Below are 18,580 nucleotides of genomic sequence, written 5' to 3'. Positions count from 1 at the left end.
TGATGTTTGTTTAGTTGATGTTTGTTAATGACACCTTTAGAGGGCGGTGGTGAGCGACGTTTGTTTAGTTGATGTTTGTTAATGACACCTTTAGAGGGGGGAATATATTTAATACTTGGCTGCAGAACATGAACATGAAAATCTATGAAATTGTAGCTCTCATACCGCTACGTTATGTTTTGTTTCGAGGGGAACTGGAGATTCCTGCTTCACTGTTGCTTTTGTTAGTTTGCTGCTCACTGATTTATCCATAGTTCTACCACAAGCACTGTCCATCTCAGTCGGAATTACTGATATTGCTGCATCAGCGCTGTGTTTTACTTACTTAAGACTCAACGTTCTTCGCTGATAAACAAATTCATGATTCCAGAAGCTTGAAATAACTTCTGTTTTTATCAAGAGAGCCATCAATGCAACTTCTTGCTGTTTAACAGTGTTGGAACTACCGATAGTCCAAAGGGTCAAACTAGGAAAATACGTTAACAGCGTTAATTGTAATTGATTGTGCTGGCGCCACTATGAACACAATACACATTTGTGTGTGAATCTTGTCCAACGAGTGGCTGAAAGTGAACCAAACGTTACAAAGGCCTCTTGCAACCGTCTGCTTTTGACAAATGAAAATAGCAACCAAATGTAAACAGTGATCAGCCGCTCCTAAACTGAAAGATGTTCCAGCGCCTGCTGCTTGTTTTGATGCTTGTACAACACTCTCACGCCCTGTACAGCGGTTCAGCAGAATACAGCGGGAGGGTGAATGCCTGAAGCATCAACCGCTGTCGCTCACTGCGTCTGCCTCGTGTGCAAACCTGCACCAGGCCAGCCTTTCAGCCAGGTATGCATGATAAACACACCCTGTTTGTCCCGGCTGAAGACTTTCACCTCCATCCAGACGCCGCCGCTGCTCCACGAGACGCCTTCACATCACAGAACCATGGAGACGCAGGTAGAGCTCTGGAGACGTTCTCTCTCTCTTTATATCTCATATCGTCTTCTTCAGCAGCAGCAGTAGCCATAATCTCCGCTGTGTAGTCTTTAGAACATTCTCAGGTTCCTTATTGTCGTTTAAGAGCTTTAGCTTTGAGTAATGATGAGGAAACAAAGAGGGCATTCAGAATCCGGCGAGTGGAGAGTCAAATGGACATGAATATGCATTACAGTAACATTCCAACAAGGGAAAAGAAATCTAAAAAAGAAAAAATCTTTGTGGCTAACTTCAATGCTAATATACAGAGCTATGCAAAAGTTTGAGCACCCCTGCTCAGATTACATGTCTTGCTGATTTTCATACCTTCACATTTACTACTGAGAACAAACTTTCCAAACATGGCATTTTTCTGCAAACTTTAATGCACATTATGTATTTATTCCTGAAATGAAGATACTGAAAAAAAAATTAATCAAATAAAAAGGGTGCTATAACTTTTGCACACCACATTTTATGTCTTATTTTTCCCCCCAATATGTTAAATTCAGCAAAAAAAGTAATTGTGCATTAAAATAGGCAAAAGTGTGCCCTCTATAGTAGATAGTTTAACTTATTCTCACTTAGAAAATTAAAAAGAAAGTAATTTGACCAGGGGCGCACAAACTTTTGCATACATCTGTATGTAAATGGCCTGCAAGAAAACTATATTTATTTTTTTGTTTTTATCTAGACATGTAATGTTTCACATACTACTACTACTACTACTACTACTACTAATAATAATAATAATGTTTTTGTTGTTATTATTATGCTAATGTTTATGTAGAACACCAGTACGAAAATTCTAGCTATTTGCAGTAACATTAAAATTAATACTTTTTCTTTCTTTTATATATATGTTATTGTAATGTAGAATTATATGTCAGGCTTTAAAATAATACAAAAGCTGTACTATTATTATTGTTGTTATTATTATTATTATTACTATTATTTAGTTATATAATTACAGTTTAGCGTTAAATACATAGACATATAAACATCTAACAAACAAACAGTTTAGACTGTGAACCTGCCAGTAAAGCAAAATCCAGTTCCTAAAGGGTTCTTGACGAAGTTCTGAGGTTCTAGATGCAACTAATTTAACATGAATAATATTTTTATCCAGACATGAATGAGACAAGTCTGTAAGTTAAGGTGATACAGCATAAAAGTTCAGTTAGCCTTTTTGGATTTGGTTCATTACTAATCGAGCCTTTCCTTAACCAACAGAACATCCATGTTGTTAGCGTGTTCTGCGTGCTAACAGACAGGACTGCTGCGATGATGAGCCAAACAACTTCAAATATTTCTCATATAATTTCGTCTGTATTCAGATATGAAAAGACTACTTCATATGCTGCCACTAGCACAGCTGAGAAGAAAGCACTGGGATTATTTTCCTCAGAGATGTGCTCAAATATGGAGTTAGCCATGTTAGCACTAGCACAACGTCAGTATTTGTGTGTTTGTCTTCATATGAAATTATCAAACCTGTTTTTTACAACATCTGATCTTTCAGAATACAGATTGAGAGTCACACCTTCCACTAATCTACAATATTTTTGGATTAAAGTCTAATTACAGAACGTAGCAGTTAGCAAAGTTGTTAGCGTGTTTACCAAACCTCACTATAAATACCTTAAAACTAGTAATAAAACATGAATAGATAGATAATAGAAGCATCTAAGGTGCACAATATAAGCATATTGTTGCTACAGTCTCTTGGTGAGGCTCTCCTGCTGCTAATCTGAGACTGAAAATGTAAAAACAAGAGAAAAAGCCCTGATTAATTACTCTGTCTGTGAGCGTTTTGAGCATTTTTGACTCAAAATAGATAAAAACACAATTAGCTTTAAACTCACAGTGCTTTATAAGTCAAGTAATCCAACCAGGGAAAAAAAAAGTCTAAAATAATATAAGATTTAATGCCTCGCTATGAGATCATTTCATTTGCTAATGTTTTATTTTATTGCAGTGTGACAGATATTGCAGAAAGCATGTTTACTACTGCTTGTCTTAAGCATGAAATATCCTTCACCGCTGCTGTGTTTAAGTGCCGCTATCAGCACCAATATTGATACGATTGATAAGGTATAACAGAACGTAGCAGTTAGCACCGTTGTTAGCGTGCCTACCGAGCCTGAGAGGCTGGTCACAGTTAAACGGCTCAACCTGGAGCAGGAATGTAACGAGCGCTTTCCCACAGACCGACAGAACTCGGTTGCATGTTTTTTAAGGAAAATATAAAAAGCCAGAGGTCTCTGGAAATGGCTTGTGGTGGAAACCAAACATGTTTGTCCTACTTTCTTTGGAGCTTTCAGCTATTTTCCAGGGCTGATCCTGGCAGCCGCAGCGTGCAGTTTTTGGAGAGTAAAAATGGAGTTTTCTTTCTGACTCTGCGTTCCTGTGAAACGGGCACTGGTGGATGTTTTCTGGTTGGATGGGGATCCGAGGTTAGGCTGGTGTCACTCAGTCAGAGCCAATCAGGAGCTTGTAAATAGACTTAGCGAGTGTGGACTTGTGGGCTTCACGGCAGCTCTGATGAAGCTTATTATGGCTGTTTTTTTGGTTTTGGTGGGAGTTTGTGACATGCCCAAGTCCAGGCTTGGGGGGGTGGGGTGGTATATCTTTATATTGTTGGGGCAAAGCAATCAGTTCCAGGTCAGTGGGCGCTGCCGCCCCTTCCAGATGAGCAACCTGCACTTTATATACATGGATATAAAGCGCCTCCTTGTACAGTCATTACTGCACTGCATCTCTCAGGTTATAGATCTTATTGTAGATTTTTGTATATTTCTAGTTGTCTATACGCCTGTAGGTTTTTTTTGTATATATTGTTTCACCCTTATTATAACTGTACTGTGTTGTGTGACGAATACTGACTGCTAAATTTCCTTCAGGTATCTATCTATCTATCTATCTATCTATCTATCTATCTGTCTATCTATCTATCTATCTATGTTATTCCTGCTAATTATGGCCCGTTTACAGGAGCAGGTTGGGATATATAGCATACGATGTTTAAAATATGACATAGTGTTTATATAAAAGTGGTCAAAAATAGCTATTAAATAACTATTGTGTATAGATAAGTGTTTCATACGGTGTCAGAAACCACATGATTAAGTGGATTAGAGATTACTGAACAACTCCACATGGTTTGAGGTGAGGCAGGCAGTTAGCACCATGCTAATTGGTGGAGTATTAGCTAGTATCTGCTGACACTAGCCACGTTTACATGCAGCCTAATAATCCGTTAATAATCAGACTAATAGCTCAATCAGAATAGAATGCGTCCGATTGAGGCCATTTGGAATACAATGTCTATCCGATTGATCGAGGTGGATAATCCTGTAAATAATCCGTTAAATAGAAGAATTATATCCGTGTAAACGCCTGTATCTGATTACATTCCCTATCGGAAGGTTTAAGTCCGTTCTGATCATGTTCGTCACGTCATAGTGAAAGTTTATACCGTTCAACATGGCGGAGCAGAAACTGGTCTGCAGAGGAGACGAAGTTTATGCTCTGGTCTTTAAAAGACGGCGGTGGGACGGACGTCCAGCTTATGTGTCTCAGAACACGACGTCTTCCTCTCGGCCTTCTTTAATAAGGACATGTGAAGGACGTTTTCCTGAGTCTGACATCATTTTAAAGTCATTAAAAACACAAGCACTGCTCACTGCTGCTCATCTCACTCTGACCGGACTCACGTGATGCTGGCTGTCATAGTAATGTTTACTCTAAGTGGTTTTCCACACAGGCATGTCATTTTTTCGATCGGATTACTTGTAGTGAGCATGTAAACAAAGATTTTCCATCAGATTGTTTAATAGAGACTTAAGTCTTAATCTGTTATCGGAATGTGTTCAGTCGGATTGGCACAAATCTTTGCATGTAAACACAGACACTGAGTACTGAAACTAACTCTATCTAAGCTAACTAGCCTATGAATACTGATATTTATACAATTCCGCTTTTAAACATCTTATTTTGGTAAAAGCAGTGTTTCATGTCACAAATAAACATGCTAGGCTTGAATGAATGATATTTACTTTCAGATTTGAATGGTTTGATTGCCACAGAACATGGCTATGCTCTTTGGCCTGATTTGTCTTTAATTGCTTAATCAAATCTGATGTACTGAAATTCTTGCTGGTCACGCCTCCCTCAAAAATACAGCACCACTGCAACAAAGTCATTCACAGAAACTAGAAAAAACCTACTGAAAATGAGAAATGATTATATTAACCCCCCAAAATCTTGGCTTATTACATCCTAAGGCTTATAATTCAGTAACTACAGGGACTTCAGTGCAAACTGGCTGAGCTGTTCTTAGGTTACAGAAGTGTGTAATAAACCTTTGGGCCTGTCGGTGGGCCTTGGATATTTCAGGGGTTTAGTAAAACAATCTACCAGTGGGGTAAGCAATGTTTACCTAGTAAGATTTCTTGAAATAAGTCATAATATCTCATTCCTCACTGTAAATACCTTAAAACTAGTAATAAAATATGAATAGATAGATGATAGAAGCATCTAAGGTGCACAAGATAAGCATATTTTTGGTCCAGTCTCTTGGTGAGAGTGTATTGCTGCTAATCTGAGGCTCAAAATGTAAAAACAAGAGAAAAAGCCCTGATTAATTACTCTCTTTGTGCGTGTTTTGAGCATTTTTGACTTAACTCTTTAATGTCCGTACCAAGAAAAAAGCAATGGATTTTTTCTGTAATTTTTATTTGTTTGGGGCAATAATAAAAACAATTGGTGGTTTGTTTTTTTTTTCGTTTTTTTGACCCCACAACTTTAACAATATTCACGTCTACCAAACGAGGAGTTGGCACTTTGTGGCATATATAGTGCCTCAAAATGTGCTCTACCAAATGGTTTAAAGGGTTAAAATAGATAAAAACACAATTAGCCTTACCCTCACAGTGCTTTATAAGTCAAGTAATCCAACCAGGAAAAAAGTCATAAATAAAATAAGATTTATTGCCTTGTTATTAAATAATTTCATTTGCTAATGTTTTATTTTATTGCAGTGTAACAGATTTTGCAGAAAGCATGTTTACTGCTGCTTGTCTTAAGCATGAAATAATCCTTCAATGCTGCTGTGTTTAAGTGCCGGTATCAGCACCAATATTGATACAGTATCAGGACTGGAGCAGCACTACTTGTTAGCTACATTAGCCTTGAGTACTAAAACTGGGGCGATTTATTTTTCCCAAATTACTCCTTTAAGATGACTCGTGGTAGTCCATAGTATCCTGCCTGCCAGACTCCATCTGTCTGGGAAAAGCCTGGTTAACTGCTTTGGCCTCATCACAAAGAAGGACTCCCCCCGGACCCCCTTTTGTTTCACCATTTGCCTTGTCCCTTTGTTTTTATTTGAATCCCCGGGGGCCTCCCTGTAGTCAGCGTAAGCATAGTCTGTGAAATAGCCCCTTGGAGGCTGCCGTGGGCGGGGCTACGGCGGCTAGGTGACAGTGTTTTGTTTAGTTTTGAGTCCTCCATGTGCTTCAGGCTGGCCGTCCACCTTCAAATGACCACTCGCTCCTGCTGGACGTCAGACTGCGCCTCATGTAAGTCTGCGTTTGCCTTAAACTCTGACCTACTTATTGTAATTCTTACTGAGATCAGGCCCGTGTGCCTCAGTTTGGGCGGTTATTGTTTTATGGAGATTGGCTGCTGAGCTGTGTCAGTCTGGTGTCCCTGCGCTGGTCATCTTTACTACTTTAAGCCATTTGGTCAGTTGAGGATTTGTGTTTACAGATTTTATTAACATTTTCAGCTCCAATTTTGTATGCATTTCACTTTTTATCACTGCTTTGACTGGATTGTTTGCTCGGCCCATTTGTGATGCATATTATATTATTTTATATTATAGCATCATGTTTGTTTTTACACTGTGCGCTTGTGTAAATATGCGCATGACATTTTTCTGCTTTTCTGCATTTTTCATTTTTTTAGTGCCCATTTTTTATTTATTTACCAAGTCTGCACTAAAATTAGCAGAAGCGTGTTCTCTGTAGAGGATGTGTAACTTATTTTCATTTAGAAAATCAACAAAAACATGTAATTTGACCAGGGGTACCCAAACTTTTGCATATATGCAGTGTTGTTGTAATAAAGAACACAGACTAATCTTTCTACTATATTATATTATATTATATTATATTATATGGCAATTTCCCAGCCTAATCTGGAGCTCAATTTCAGTGTCTGTAGAGAATTAACATTGTAAATTAGCACAGGCTTAGGCTTAATCTGGAAGAGACTGCCGATTCTCCCTGATTAATTCAGTATGTATATGTATATGTGTATATATATATATATATATATATATATATATATATATATATATATATATATATGTATATATTATTCTGACTCAGTCAGTGATGCAGAAAGCGTCACGGCTCAGAACTCAGCCTGGCTCGCAATCTGTTTCTGCTGGTGAGTGACCACAGAGACATACATATTGTGTTGTTTATGTTTGCTTTGGGGAAGGCAGTGAAATATAGGCGAATGCATGTGGGACTGGCTATTCAACAAAACCTACATTTCATATTCAGCAACACTTTAATTGACTAACTATCTTCCTACATAAAGACTTCATAACACTGAATAACATAAAAATCAATACAAATTCAAATTTAGCTTATGTCAGTGTGTCAGTTTTCACAAGATGACACTGTATTGACATAAGAGCCCTTAAACTAAAGTGATGAACATCTTGCCCATTTGTAACAGTAATAAAGCGCTGATTCTACAGAACTGGGTCAAAACCAGAGGTGAAAACACATTTGGGACTTTTAACTGACTTGGACTTTAGACTAAAATCCTTTTGCTTTGAGTCATTTTATACCTTAATTATGTTTATTTTATTAAAATAAATGATAGAATGTTCTATTTTGGCACTACAAAAACAATCATAACACTATCAAAACTTTACCAAGTGTAATGATTTTTCAGACTTTGGGACACATTTACTTCAAAACAATGGGATCTAACTGCTCACCATGAATTAGAATAGCTAAATTATTTTCACAAGCATAAATTTAGGGGTTAGAGTTTGGGGCAGACACCTCCTAATAGAGGGTCCCATATAAGTGATGATTTTGTACAGATTTAGCTTATTAGTATCTCATTTAATGCCTTGGATTTAAATAGATCATAAGGTCTGAATACTTCAATCGTTTTAAATAGTTTATAATTAAACTTTAAATAGTTTTTATTTTTAATTGTGGGCAGTTTAAACTAATTCAGTCGAACGGTCCAGTGAGTAACACTATTCTGAGTGCAGGATTCACACATTTATTGGTTGATTAAAGAAACATTACAGTAAAAAGAAACAGTGTCTCCAAATCAAAACAATGTTTTTTAGGCTACACAACTTTGAGTTTTTCCAATCAAAACCAGGCAGGTCGGAAACCACAACGATGTTAACCAAAAATATCAAGCCTCTAACTGCACGTTAGTAATGTGAAGGTTTCCGGTAAAGTGGCCGGGGATGGTATAACTACAGTAGCAGCTGAATCATGCTGGAACAGAGCTCTGGAGCATCACATGGTCTGAGAACTCTGCCAAGGACAGTGTGTGTTCACTGCATCAGAGAACGTCTGTCTCGAACCAGTTTCAACATAAGACTGATGATGGATTTTTCATCGGCCTTTATTACCAGGAGCACATTGCAGGAAATAGAAAGGAGAAAAAAAACAGTAGAGCTGGTCAAACTTTCCAAGTCCTGTGATTTTAAAGGCTTCTGGTGAGTCACCAGATACGGGGGAACAGGCCCGGCCTACACGTGGGTGAGAATTAGCCACGGCTGTAAAACGGCTTTCTGCAGTACAAACTCTTCTAATCAGCCCAGACATGTTTGACTGAAGTTCAGCTTCTTTACTTTTATCACTGGAGCTGCAAAGGTAATCTAGCTAACAAGTAACAGAAGCTTATACCCCACCAATTAGCATGAATATGTGGTTTCTGACACACTGTTGTGCAGTGGGGATCTTGGTGCCCAGAGAAGGTCTAATTTTCTCAGTTCAGGTCAATTTTAAGTCTATTTTTGATTTATAGAATCAACATGCTTGTCATATTTAAACTCTAAGTATTGTAGTTGTGTATTGTATAGTGTATTGTATTGTAGATCATTTCATTGTTCAGTCTTGGTTGGAAACAAAAAGGTTCTTGAAGCGTCTAACAGAAAATGATCCAATTCCGAATGAGTGGTATCTAGGTAGATACAGCCACGTGCTTCAGGAGCTGAACTGAAGGCCTCACACGTTAGATTAAGTACCAGCATAATTAGGAAGTGACAGAGGAACCAACCAATCACGACCAATTTGAAAGAAAAAATATAATTTTGGAAGTTCTAGATACATCACATAGAAATTGATAGATACAGTAGACATGGAAAACAGCAGCGGCAGCTCTTTGCCAGGACTCAGTCTCTGTACAACTCATATACATACAAGCTCAAATATATTTTAATGTCTGTTACAAACTTCAAATAAAACATATGAAATGTAGTTTTACAAGCTCCAAATATCTGTGTTTAATCTAGAACAGCCAAGTACATGAGGACGGTCGCTAGCTTAGTGCTAGTGGACTACTTAGTGGTGATGTACTGCTGGCATTAATCATAGGGGTGTTATTTCCCCGCGTTTCTGACCAAGTCTTGATTTATGACCTGGACTGAAGACCTGGCTCTAATAGTCATGACTGTTATTATCTATAAACATGGACCTACAGTACATCACATAGATAAAAGTAGTAGCAGCCCTGCTACCTGGTCTGAACTCAGTCCATAATTTAGACATGCAGTTAGCAGTTAGCACCATGCTAATTGGTGGGGTATGAGCTTCCATTACTTGCAAGCTCTATTAGCCTTGTAGCTCCAGTACTAAAACTACAGAGCAAACTTCAGACACCAAACGTGTCTCAGCTGTTCGTCTAAATCTGGGGTTAAGGGGGAAATTAGATAAATTAGATTCTTATGCTGAACTATTTCTTGCTAGGATGCCAGGCAGGTTGTTGGATTTTCTGGTGATCCAGAGGTAAAGGTCATTAGACTGACCTGTAGAAGTTGTTTCATGGACTGTCTACCGGCTCTACTAGTTAACCTTACGTCCAGCCTTAAAGTCCTCAGCAGAATGTTAGTAAAGAAGACACTGTATTTCATACAAAAGTGCAGTGATGCTTACAATCAGCAAGACTCATCATGTTGAAGAGGTCAGCAGGGGTCAGACTGAAGGGCCATACACCCGTCCCTGTGGTTTTGAGCTGTGAATACATTTTAAAACCAGTTGTGGTTTTCTCCCTCACTCTGTCACACAGCGGAGAACAAAAGCTGACCACTGCATGTGTGTGAGAGAAAGGATTTGCGTCACAAGTGCCAAGATATACCGCAGTGCGCCCGCCTGACGCCATGGTAACGGTGGGCATGAGCTCCTGCCGTCTGCCAATCTTCACATACACACACACTCACTTCTTAGCAGGTCGTCCTTCTTCAAAGCTCCACATGCAGGAACACTGTCCAAACTCCCAGCAGGTAGGAAAAATCAAACAAAGTAGACCAGTCCAATCTGAAATCAGCCCAGTCAGAAACCAGCCCAATCAAGAATCAAAAAAACACCCATTTCAAAACAGCCTAATCAGAAATCTGTCCTGTCAGAAACCAGCTGGCCACTCAGAAACCAGTCCAATCAGAAGTCTGTCCACTTAGAAAGACAGTATGAAATTAGCCCAATCAGAAACTAGCAGCCCAATCAGAAACCAGTTCATTTAGAAGGACAGTATGAAATCAGCCCAATCAGAAACTAGCTGCCCAATCAGAAACCAGCTGCCCAATCAGAAATCAGCCCAATCAGACACCAGTCCACTTAGAAAGACAGTGAAATCAGTCCAATCAAAAAGACAGTGTGAAATCAGTCCAATCCGAAATCAGCCCAGTCAAAAATCAGCACCAGTCAAAAATCGGACCAATCAAGAATCAAAAACCAACCCATTCAGAACAATCAGAAACCAGCCCAGCAATCCGAAATCAGTCCTGTCAGAAACCAGCTGGCCACTCAGAAACCAGTCCAATCAGAGAGACAGTGTAAAATCAGTCCAATCAGAAACCAGCAGCCCAATCAGAAATCAAAAACCAACCTATTCAGTCCAATCAGAAACCAGCCCAATCAAAAACCTAACCAGTCAGAAATCAGAGCTGGCTTGCAGTTTCCGTGATGGTAATTGGTGCAGTATAAGCTATACTTGTTAGCTACCTTGTAGCTCCAGTGCTAAACCTAAAGAAGCAAACATCAGACACCAAACTATACATTTGGGGTTAAATTTGATTCATCGCTGAACTGTCGTTTCAAACATTTCAGTTCGTTTCAGCCATTTGTTTGGTGTCTGCTGTTCATACAGTATTCTTACTGCATTTACATCACACTGTCTTACATCAAAGATTAGCTGCCAAATGTTAGTTGAAACTAGCGTGGCTACTAGCACAGCTCACGCCTTGGACCAGATTACTGTCATCAAAACTACTCGGATGATTGTTCTTGGTGAAAATCCCTTTAAGCTCGGCTCTTTTGGTTCTAAACAGAAACACACAGCACATGCTCGGTGGTAAGAAAGGAGCCACTCACGCAATGCTAATCCCTCTGACCTGCTTGCACTGGTAGCTCCACAGTGAAGTGGTTTAGCACCATTTAACCAACCTAGGCTTGAGTTTATTGGTCTGGAGGGCCGTGTCGAAGCCTTTGTGGAGCTGTTTCTGACTTTCAGCTCTGCTGAAACTCAGCTATGTGTTGTCCAAGCCTGGCCCGGTGGCCTCAGGATGCTGCCAGAGTGGAAAAAGTGAACGCAGGCAGCTTTAGTTTTATTGATCTGAGCTGCAGTATATATACGAATCACCAAACCAAACACTGAGGTGGAGAAACGAGTCTTGAGACTCAGATTTTTAAGTCCATGTGACACGACCAAGTGACTCTAAGAGGTCCAAGACCCAAAACCCCAAGTGGCATTCCACATGACCGCTAGTTTGGAAGAACATAGCGCTAAGGCTAAAGAATTTCCCCACAATCACTCGCACATGGCCACTCTGTGGCCGTGAAATGGAATACAGCGCGGGATAAGAGCCGTGTTTACATAGCGAAGAAGAACAAATGCTTTTTTGTTAGAGGAAAATCAGTCCAGCCGATGAAGAAACTGTTCTGGCTGAAGTTGGCGCTGCTAAGGACTGTAAAAACTGTTATATCTCTGACTTTGCAGGCATTTTAGGCTGGTAAATTGAGCTGAACTGCATCATTGTTCAGTGTTCTCTGTTATATGTGGCTTTAATATGCCTTGGACTGCTGCTGGAGACACTAATGGACTCCCCAGAATGTGCATTAACCCTTACTGACCCCATTGATTAACCCAGATGGGGCTGACTGAAATTAGATTTGGTGCGTCCACTCTTCACTCTATGCTCTGTAAGATCAACAGCCTGTATTTGGTAATGTCGTGTATGTATTCACCCTTTGTTAAAGGAATGGTTTGGCAAAAAATCTAATTTTCTATTTAACCCAGATCCAGATGATCAACGAGGTTATAATTGGTGTCCAAATTTAGCTTCTACACAGATCAGGAATAACACTATGACCACCTCCTTGTTTCTACGCTCATTGTCCATTTTATCAGCTCCACTTACTATATAGGTGCACTTTGTAGTTCTACAGTTACAGACTGTAGTCCATCTGTTTCTCTGATACTTTGTTAGCCCCCTTTTACCCTGTTCTTCAGTGGTCAGGACCCCCATGGACCCTCACAGAGCAGGTACTATTTGGGTGGTGGATCATTCTCAGCACTGCAGTAACACTGACGTGGTGGTGGTGTGTTAGTGTGTGTTGCGCTGGTCTGAGTGGATCAGACACAGCAGTGCTGCTGGAGTTTTTAAACACTGTGTCCACTCACTGTCCACTCTATTAGACACTCCTACCTTGTCAGTCCACCTTGTAGATGTAAAGTCAGAGACGATAGCTCATCTGCTGCTGCACAGTTTGTGTCGGTCATCCTCTAGTCCTTCATCAGTGGTCACAGGACGCTGCCCACAGGACGCTGTTGGCTGGATATTTTTGGTTGGTGGACTATTCTCAGTCCACCAGTGACACTGAGGTGTTTAAAAACTCCAGCAGCACTGCTGTGTCTGATCCACTCAGACCAGCGCAACACACACTAACACACCACCACCACGTCAGTGTTACTGCAGTGCTGAGAATGATCCACCACACAAATAGTACCTGCTCTGTGAGGGTCCATGGGGGTCCTGACCACTGAAGAACAGGGTAAAAGGGGGCTAACAAAGTATCAGAGAAACAGATGGACTACAGTCTGTAACTGTAGAACTACAAAGTGCACCTATATAGTAAGTGGAGCTGATAAAATGGACAACGAGCGTAGAAACAAGGAGGTGGTCATAATGTTATGCCTGATCGGTGTGTAGCATAGTGCTGGAGCTGAGAGGCTAACGTCCCTGCTAGAAAGCCAGCATAGAACAGCATGGATAGCCACTGGCAAAACCAGCATATGTTTGTTTTGGATGCTAAACCAGTACCAGACCAGCATGAACCAGCTCAGAGCAGCATGAAATTCATGCTGCTTTGTGGTGTTTTCACCAGGGTTTGCTAACAAAGCACAAAAAGTCACATATTTTCCATAAATACAGCCCCAAAACTTCTCTCAAACCACATCCAGGTCTTAAGGCGGTGCACACTTGTTGGTGTAGTTTAAGACACAGTATCCCTGCTAGAAGAAACAGCATAGACCAGCATATGTTGTGTTTTGGATGTTGGTATGCTGGATAACCAGCATGACCACTTTGGGTGACCAGCTAAACCAGCACCAGACCGAAAGGATGACTTACGGTGAGCTATAAAAATAAAGGAAACTTCACTATGTAGCTGAACGGTGTTGTGTGGAATTCTGTGGGACTCCCCTAAAGATCCAGCTCCTTTTGGCGTACATGTACCTCACCCACAAAAGCTGCTGCTGCTCGTTAACTACCTACTGCTAGGAAAATATAAAGAAAGTTCTCCCTCCAACCTGAGCTCTGTGTATGACGTCAAGTCAACATAGCTGCTCCCAACATCAACACTAATAAAGAACCACATCTCTGCCTTTCATAGTAGTGTTAGCTTTAGCTCAGTCAACGTACAGACAATAGTAGTTAGTTAAATGGTAACATTGGCCTTCATTCACCAAATGTTGTTAAGAAGAAACTTCTGACAAAGATTCTGACTCACCAATGTTCTCTATGTGGGATTTGTTCTTAGGTAAGAACAGAATCTACACACACTCAAGAGCACAAAGGTGAGAACAGTTCTGCGCTTTAAGAACACGTCATGAATCTGACGTAGACTTTTTCTCAGGACCTTCATCAAGAACACGCTTAAGAACACTCAGGAGGATGTTGGTGAATGAGGCCCATTGACCATAAAGTTCACTGTTTTGGATGTTAAAGTTATCGATCAGATCTCTAATGTTAACTGGCTAGTTTGTGGCTTATAATGCTCACTTTTATGGAGGCGTCCATGATTTTTCCCCACTTGACCATGCAGAGGTCAAAAACAAACATAATTCCGAGCTCCGACTTCCCACATCTGAGCTAAAACAAGGGCACTAGATTGCGTTTGCGATTTCTATTGTTTCGATTGTTAAACATCAGGTTTAAAATGTAAGACTTTCTTCTAAAGTGACCAGATTTCTGAAATGAAAAGCAGGAACATTTCCAGTTCGGTGGGCAATATATCATTAACATATCGCTGCTGTCGGAAGAAAACCTTGTATCTCCATTTTTGTCGTTTTTCAGATTTTGACATAGTTTGAAAATGCCGGTTACTCTTCACATCGTATGTAAATTTTATGATGAATGCACCAAAAGAAATGGCCCAAAATGACTTGGAATACGTTCTGGTTCCATTGACTTAAGGTAGAGTATGTTTTTTCCTTCTCCTGTAAAGTTACCACTTTGGAGATATGAGGTTTTGTTCTTGCTGTACTGTAATAAACTCTGGTGAAGGCAGACTAATAAAACTGGGTACTAACTAAGAAACTCTGTAAATTGTGTTAGAAAATTATACACTAGCCTAACATGGTGAGTGAAACTAATAAACTATGGAAAAATAGACCTGTAGCTTCCGAAAAAAATAACTGTGTCAGTAGCCCAATATCCCTAAACTTACTCCTGGGCAGGTCCTGTTGTGGACAGACAGAGATGCTATCAACATATGCTATATGTCATATATGGAGGCTGAAAAAGTGACACAGTTTTAAAAAATGATGCGCTATTTGTAGATACCCAGATAGCAGCATATATCGGTCCACTAGCTTAATAAGGTTGGCACCCCATTGACTGTTTGCCACTGCTGGTCCACCATCAGACCACCCAGATTACTGTCCTGCAAACAAGCTCTAACTAGTTTTAATCTTCTCAAACAGATTAAACTACAAAATATTACAAACAACTGAGGAAAAAAACAATGACTAGGCCTGATATAAAATGATTGTACAGAAAGTGTTGCTGACTCTGAGCTAGACTAAAATTATTTACTACACTAAGTTACAAAGTATAACTAAAGAAAGGAAGGAAGGAAAAATAAGTAACCTGGACTGTAAATGGAGAATGAATGATGATAAGTGGAATTTTGTCTATGACTCTGCGTAACCACCGGTGGGCCGCCCAGAAAACGCTGAGCAAAACGCCACTGGACCGCCAGCTTTGCCATCAGTGGGCCAACAGTGGTCCACTGTCCCCTCACTTTCAGGGTAGCATGGTAGCTACATTTAAGTAGATTGTATGCCTGTACAAATTAAGCACACCCCAAAACCCCACCCCACGCTTTTAATCCCTGGGTCACCTCGTGGCTTGAAAAGACATTTGTGGTGATGTTATAGACTCACTTAACACTTGCGAGCTGCTGGTTTCTGGTCTGAGTTTAAATCACATGTGTCAGGCTTGAGTCCTCGTGGGCCGAAACACTGTAGATTTCAGCTCACTGCCTCATTAAACACAGCTGATTCAGCTCATCAGCTAATTAGCAAGACCTTTGTGCACTAAATTCAGAGTGTTGGATGAGGGTTAAAATAGTTTCTAATCACTGAACCAGAACTTTCCTCTAATTTTAGACAGTAGAAATATGTATTTCATTAAAAAAACAAAGAAAACTCACCCGTATTTTTCCTTTTTTCTACAGCGAATGGGTTTTGGGCAGCAAGACGTTGACATTACTGCTACTGAGTGCTGATAGGTTGGCGAGCGGAGCAGCTCATTGGCTGTTCGCGCTCACAGACGTCATGGACATACATGAGGCCCCGTTTTAAACTCCTATAGCTCGAGTTTAAAAGCTCTTAAAAATATAACAGCGGTGTTAAAATGTTTTATGCTGTTCAGTAAATGAAGGAATTCTTTTACATTAAAAATGTTTCAGCATTTATAAACTATGATTTTCTCAAATGCTCCATATGAACCCATTCATTTTGGACTCGCTCAGGAGCGCCCTCTAGTGTTTGAGAAACCCGGAAGACATTACAGAGTGGGAATTCTTCTCTATACAAGTTCTCTAGTACTACGTCTTAAACCACATCTACAAGTCTGTGCCACCTTATGGAAGAGCTGGATGTGGTTTAAGTGCTTTTAAGAAAAGTTTTGGGGGACGTATTTATAGAAAATGGTGACTATTCTGGTGCTTGTTGGGAACTTCAGCCTTGCAGCTCCAGAAGAAGATGTTTATCATGGAAAACTCTGTCTTCATGTCCTTCAATGTGGGGTGTATATTCTATTAAAGCAATAGCTCTGCAAAAAATTAATCTTACAGAACCCACCCCACCCCAAATACAGCTGATCAGCCAAGACATGTGTTTCTGGTTAGCATTGAACAGGCCAAAGTATGTTACCATAACAATAACAGTAGCAGTCGTCCTGAAGCCTGAATTCTGTCTACTTTAGTTCATGTTTATATATCAATATGTCAAAGTGTAGGAAATCAACTCTATCAGTGACTAAATGAACAATTCCTCACGGTTTGAGGCTGATTCAGGTTCTCAGTTAGCGTGATGCTAATCACTGGGGTATAAGCTTACTTGCTAGCCTCTTAGCTCCAGTGCTAAAGCTAAAGAGGCTTCGTAGTCCGACTATGTCTTGGTGGATCGACTACACTTGGGGTAAATGGGGGAAAACTGTCTGATTTAGATTTTTCCTTAAAGGGGAATTCCACCCATAATTAAAATTTTCTTCATTTTCTGTTTGGTGTGAAATGCTCCATTCTGTAGGAACCAGGCATGTGTCTCTAAAAGCTGGCTCACAGAAACATATCATGTGAAATGGTTGTAAGTATACTGCGTGGTATTTGAGACGTTGTTTTATGATAGTTTTATGAAAAGCTTTTGGCCTAAAATGTATTTCTAACGCACATACAGAATATTGGATGTAGTAAAAATAGTATCAAACACATTTGAAGATCATTAAAGCAAAACATTCCCTAAAGAAAACCTTTTTTTTCTCATTTTCCACTATTTTATCATCATCAGCATTACATATACAAACCCAGAAGACACGTGTAGCTTCACTGGTGGTTTTGGATAGTAAATATCTGTATTTGTGTTTTAGCCCCTTGTTCTTATCATCACCCCTGCAAAGAAATGTCATTTTTCTACCATTTTTTCTCTACAATTACGTTTACATATCAAAACAATCTGAATTACTTTTTTACATCTCAAGCATTAAATTATGTACAAATTTTGAAAATTCGCTGGAATTCCCCTTTAACCGCTCCTCTAAAATGCAGAGTAGCTCATCAGGCTTTGAGAGAAAACCCAAGGCACGCCCACTCAGTCCGCTTCCCCTCTCTGACTGGCTGTGACCGTACAAGCCCCGCCCCTCCTGCTGCCCGGGCTCCTCTCTCACTGACAGGAGAGACGAGTTTGGCCTCAACGCTGACTGGAAAAGCAGCCCGAAGGCTTGAAACCGCTGAAACTCGGATAAACAAACAAGACACCAGGAGAACCAGGAGAACCTTTGATGAGGGCGGCTGTAGAGGATTTTTCCCAGCAGGAGTTTAGCTGGTTTAGGACAGTGGAACGCACCATGCTGCAGGTAAGACAGGCTTTATCCCACCTGTTGAGGCAGGCTTTAAGCTCTCAGACTGTTCGGTACTGTGGATCAGTGTTCTGCTGGGTGCTTTTGGGCTTAGAACCGCAGCAACACCTCGACAGAACCATTCTGAGTAAATGTCAGTGAGGCAGGGGGCTGCTGAAGGTAACACGAAGCTGAAGTTATCTTCCTGTTCGAATTTTCCGTTCCACCTTAAATGGTGCAGCAGTTGCATTCTGGCGCCCCAGGCCTCAGAATGTAACTGCTGCACCATTTAAGGTGGAACGGAAAATTCGAGTTGGAAGCTGTGCTGTGGTCAGAAATTCTTATCCAAGCTGCCTGATATGACCTCATGTTCATTTTTTCTGCCGTACTTTTGGACACAGCATGTTCCACATCCCTCCTACTCTGTTAGTTCCACTGAAGCCGTGGCACCGAAACGCGCTAAACGGATTTCAGATATTGATTTCAGATGTTCTCGCTTAAACTGATCC

General features: G+C 40.3%; 1 protein-coding gene across 1 annotated transcript in view; it reads left to right on the top strand.

Annotated features, from left to right (window-relative positions):
• Positions 1-835: 835 nt before the first annotated feature.
• mid1 (midline 1) overlaps positions 836-18,580 on the top strand; it is a 61,572-nt gene continuing 43,827 nt past the window's right edge. The window contains exon 1 of the mRNA XM_036575466.1: positions 836-946. Within this exon, the coding sequence (XP_036431359.1) occupies positions 838-946 (109 nt within the window). The 5' untranslated portion in view covers positions 836-837. The remainder of the gene's footprint in view (positions 947-18,580) is intronic.

Source organism: Colossoma macropomum, unplaced genomic scaffold (genome assembly GCF_904425465.1).
Source record: "Colossoma macropomum unplaced genomic scaffold, Colossoma_macropomum, whole genome shotgun sequence".
In the NCBI taxonomy this organism is placed as follows: domain Eukaryota; kingdom Metazoa; phylum Chordata; class Actinopteri; order Characiformes; family Serrasalmidae; genus Colossoma; species Colossoma macropomum.
Note: the sequence above shows the minus strand (reverse complement) of the source record. Positions and strands in the feature narration are given on the sequence as shown.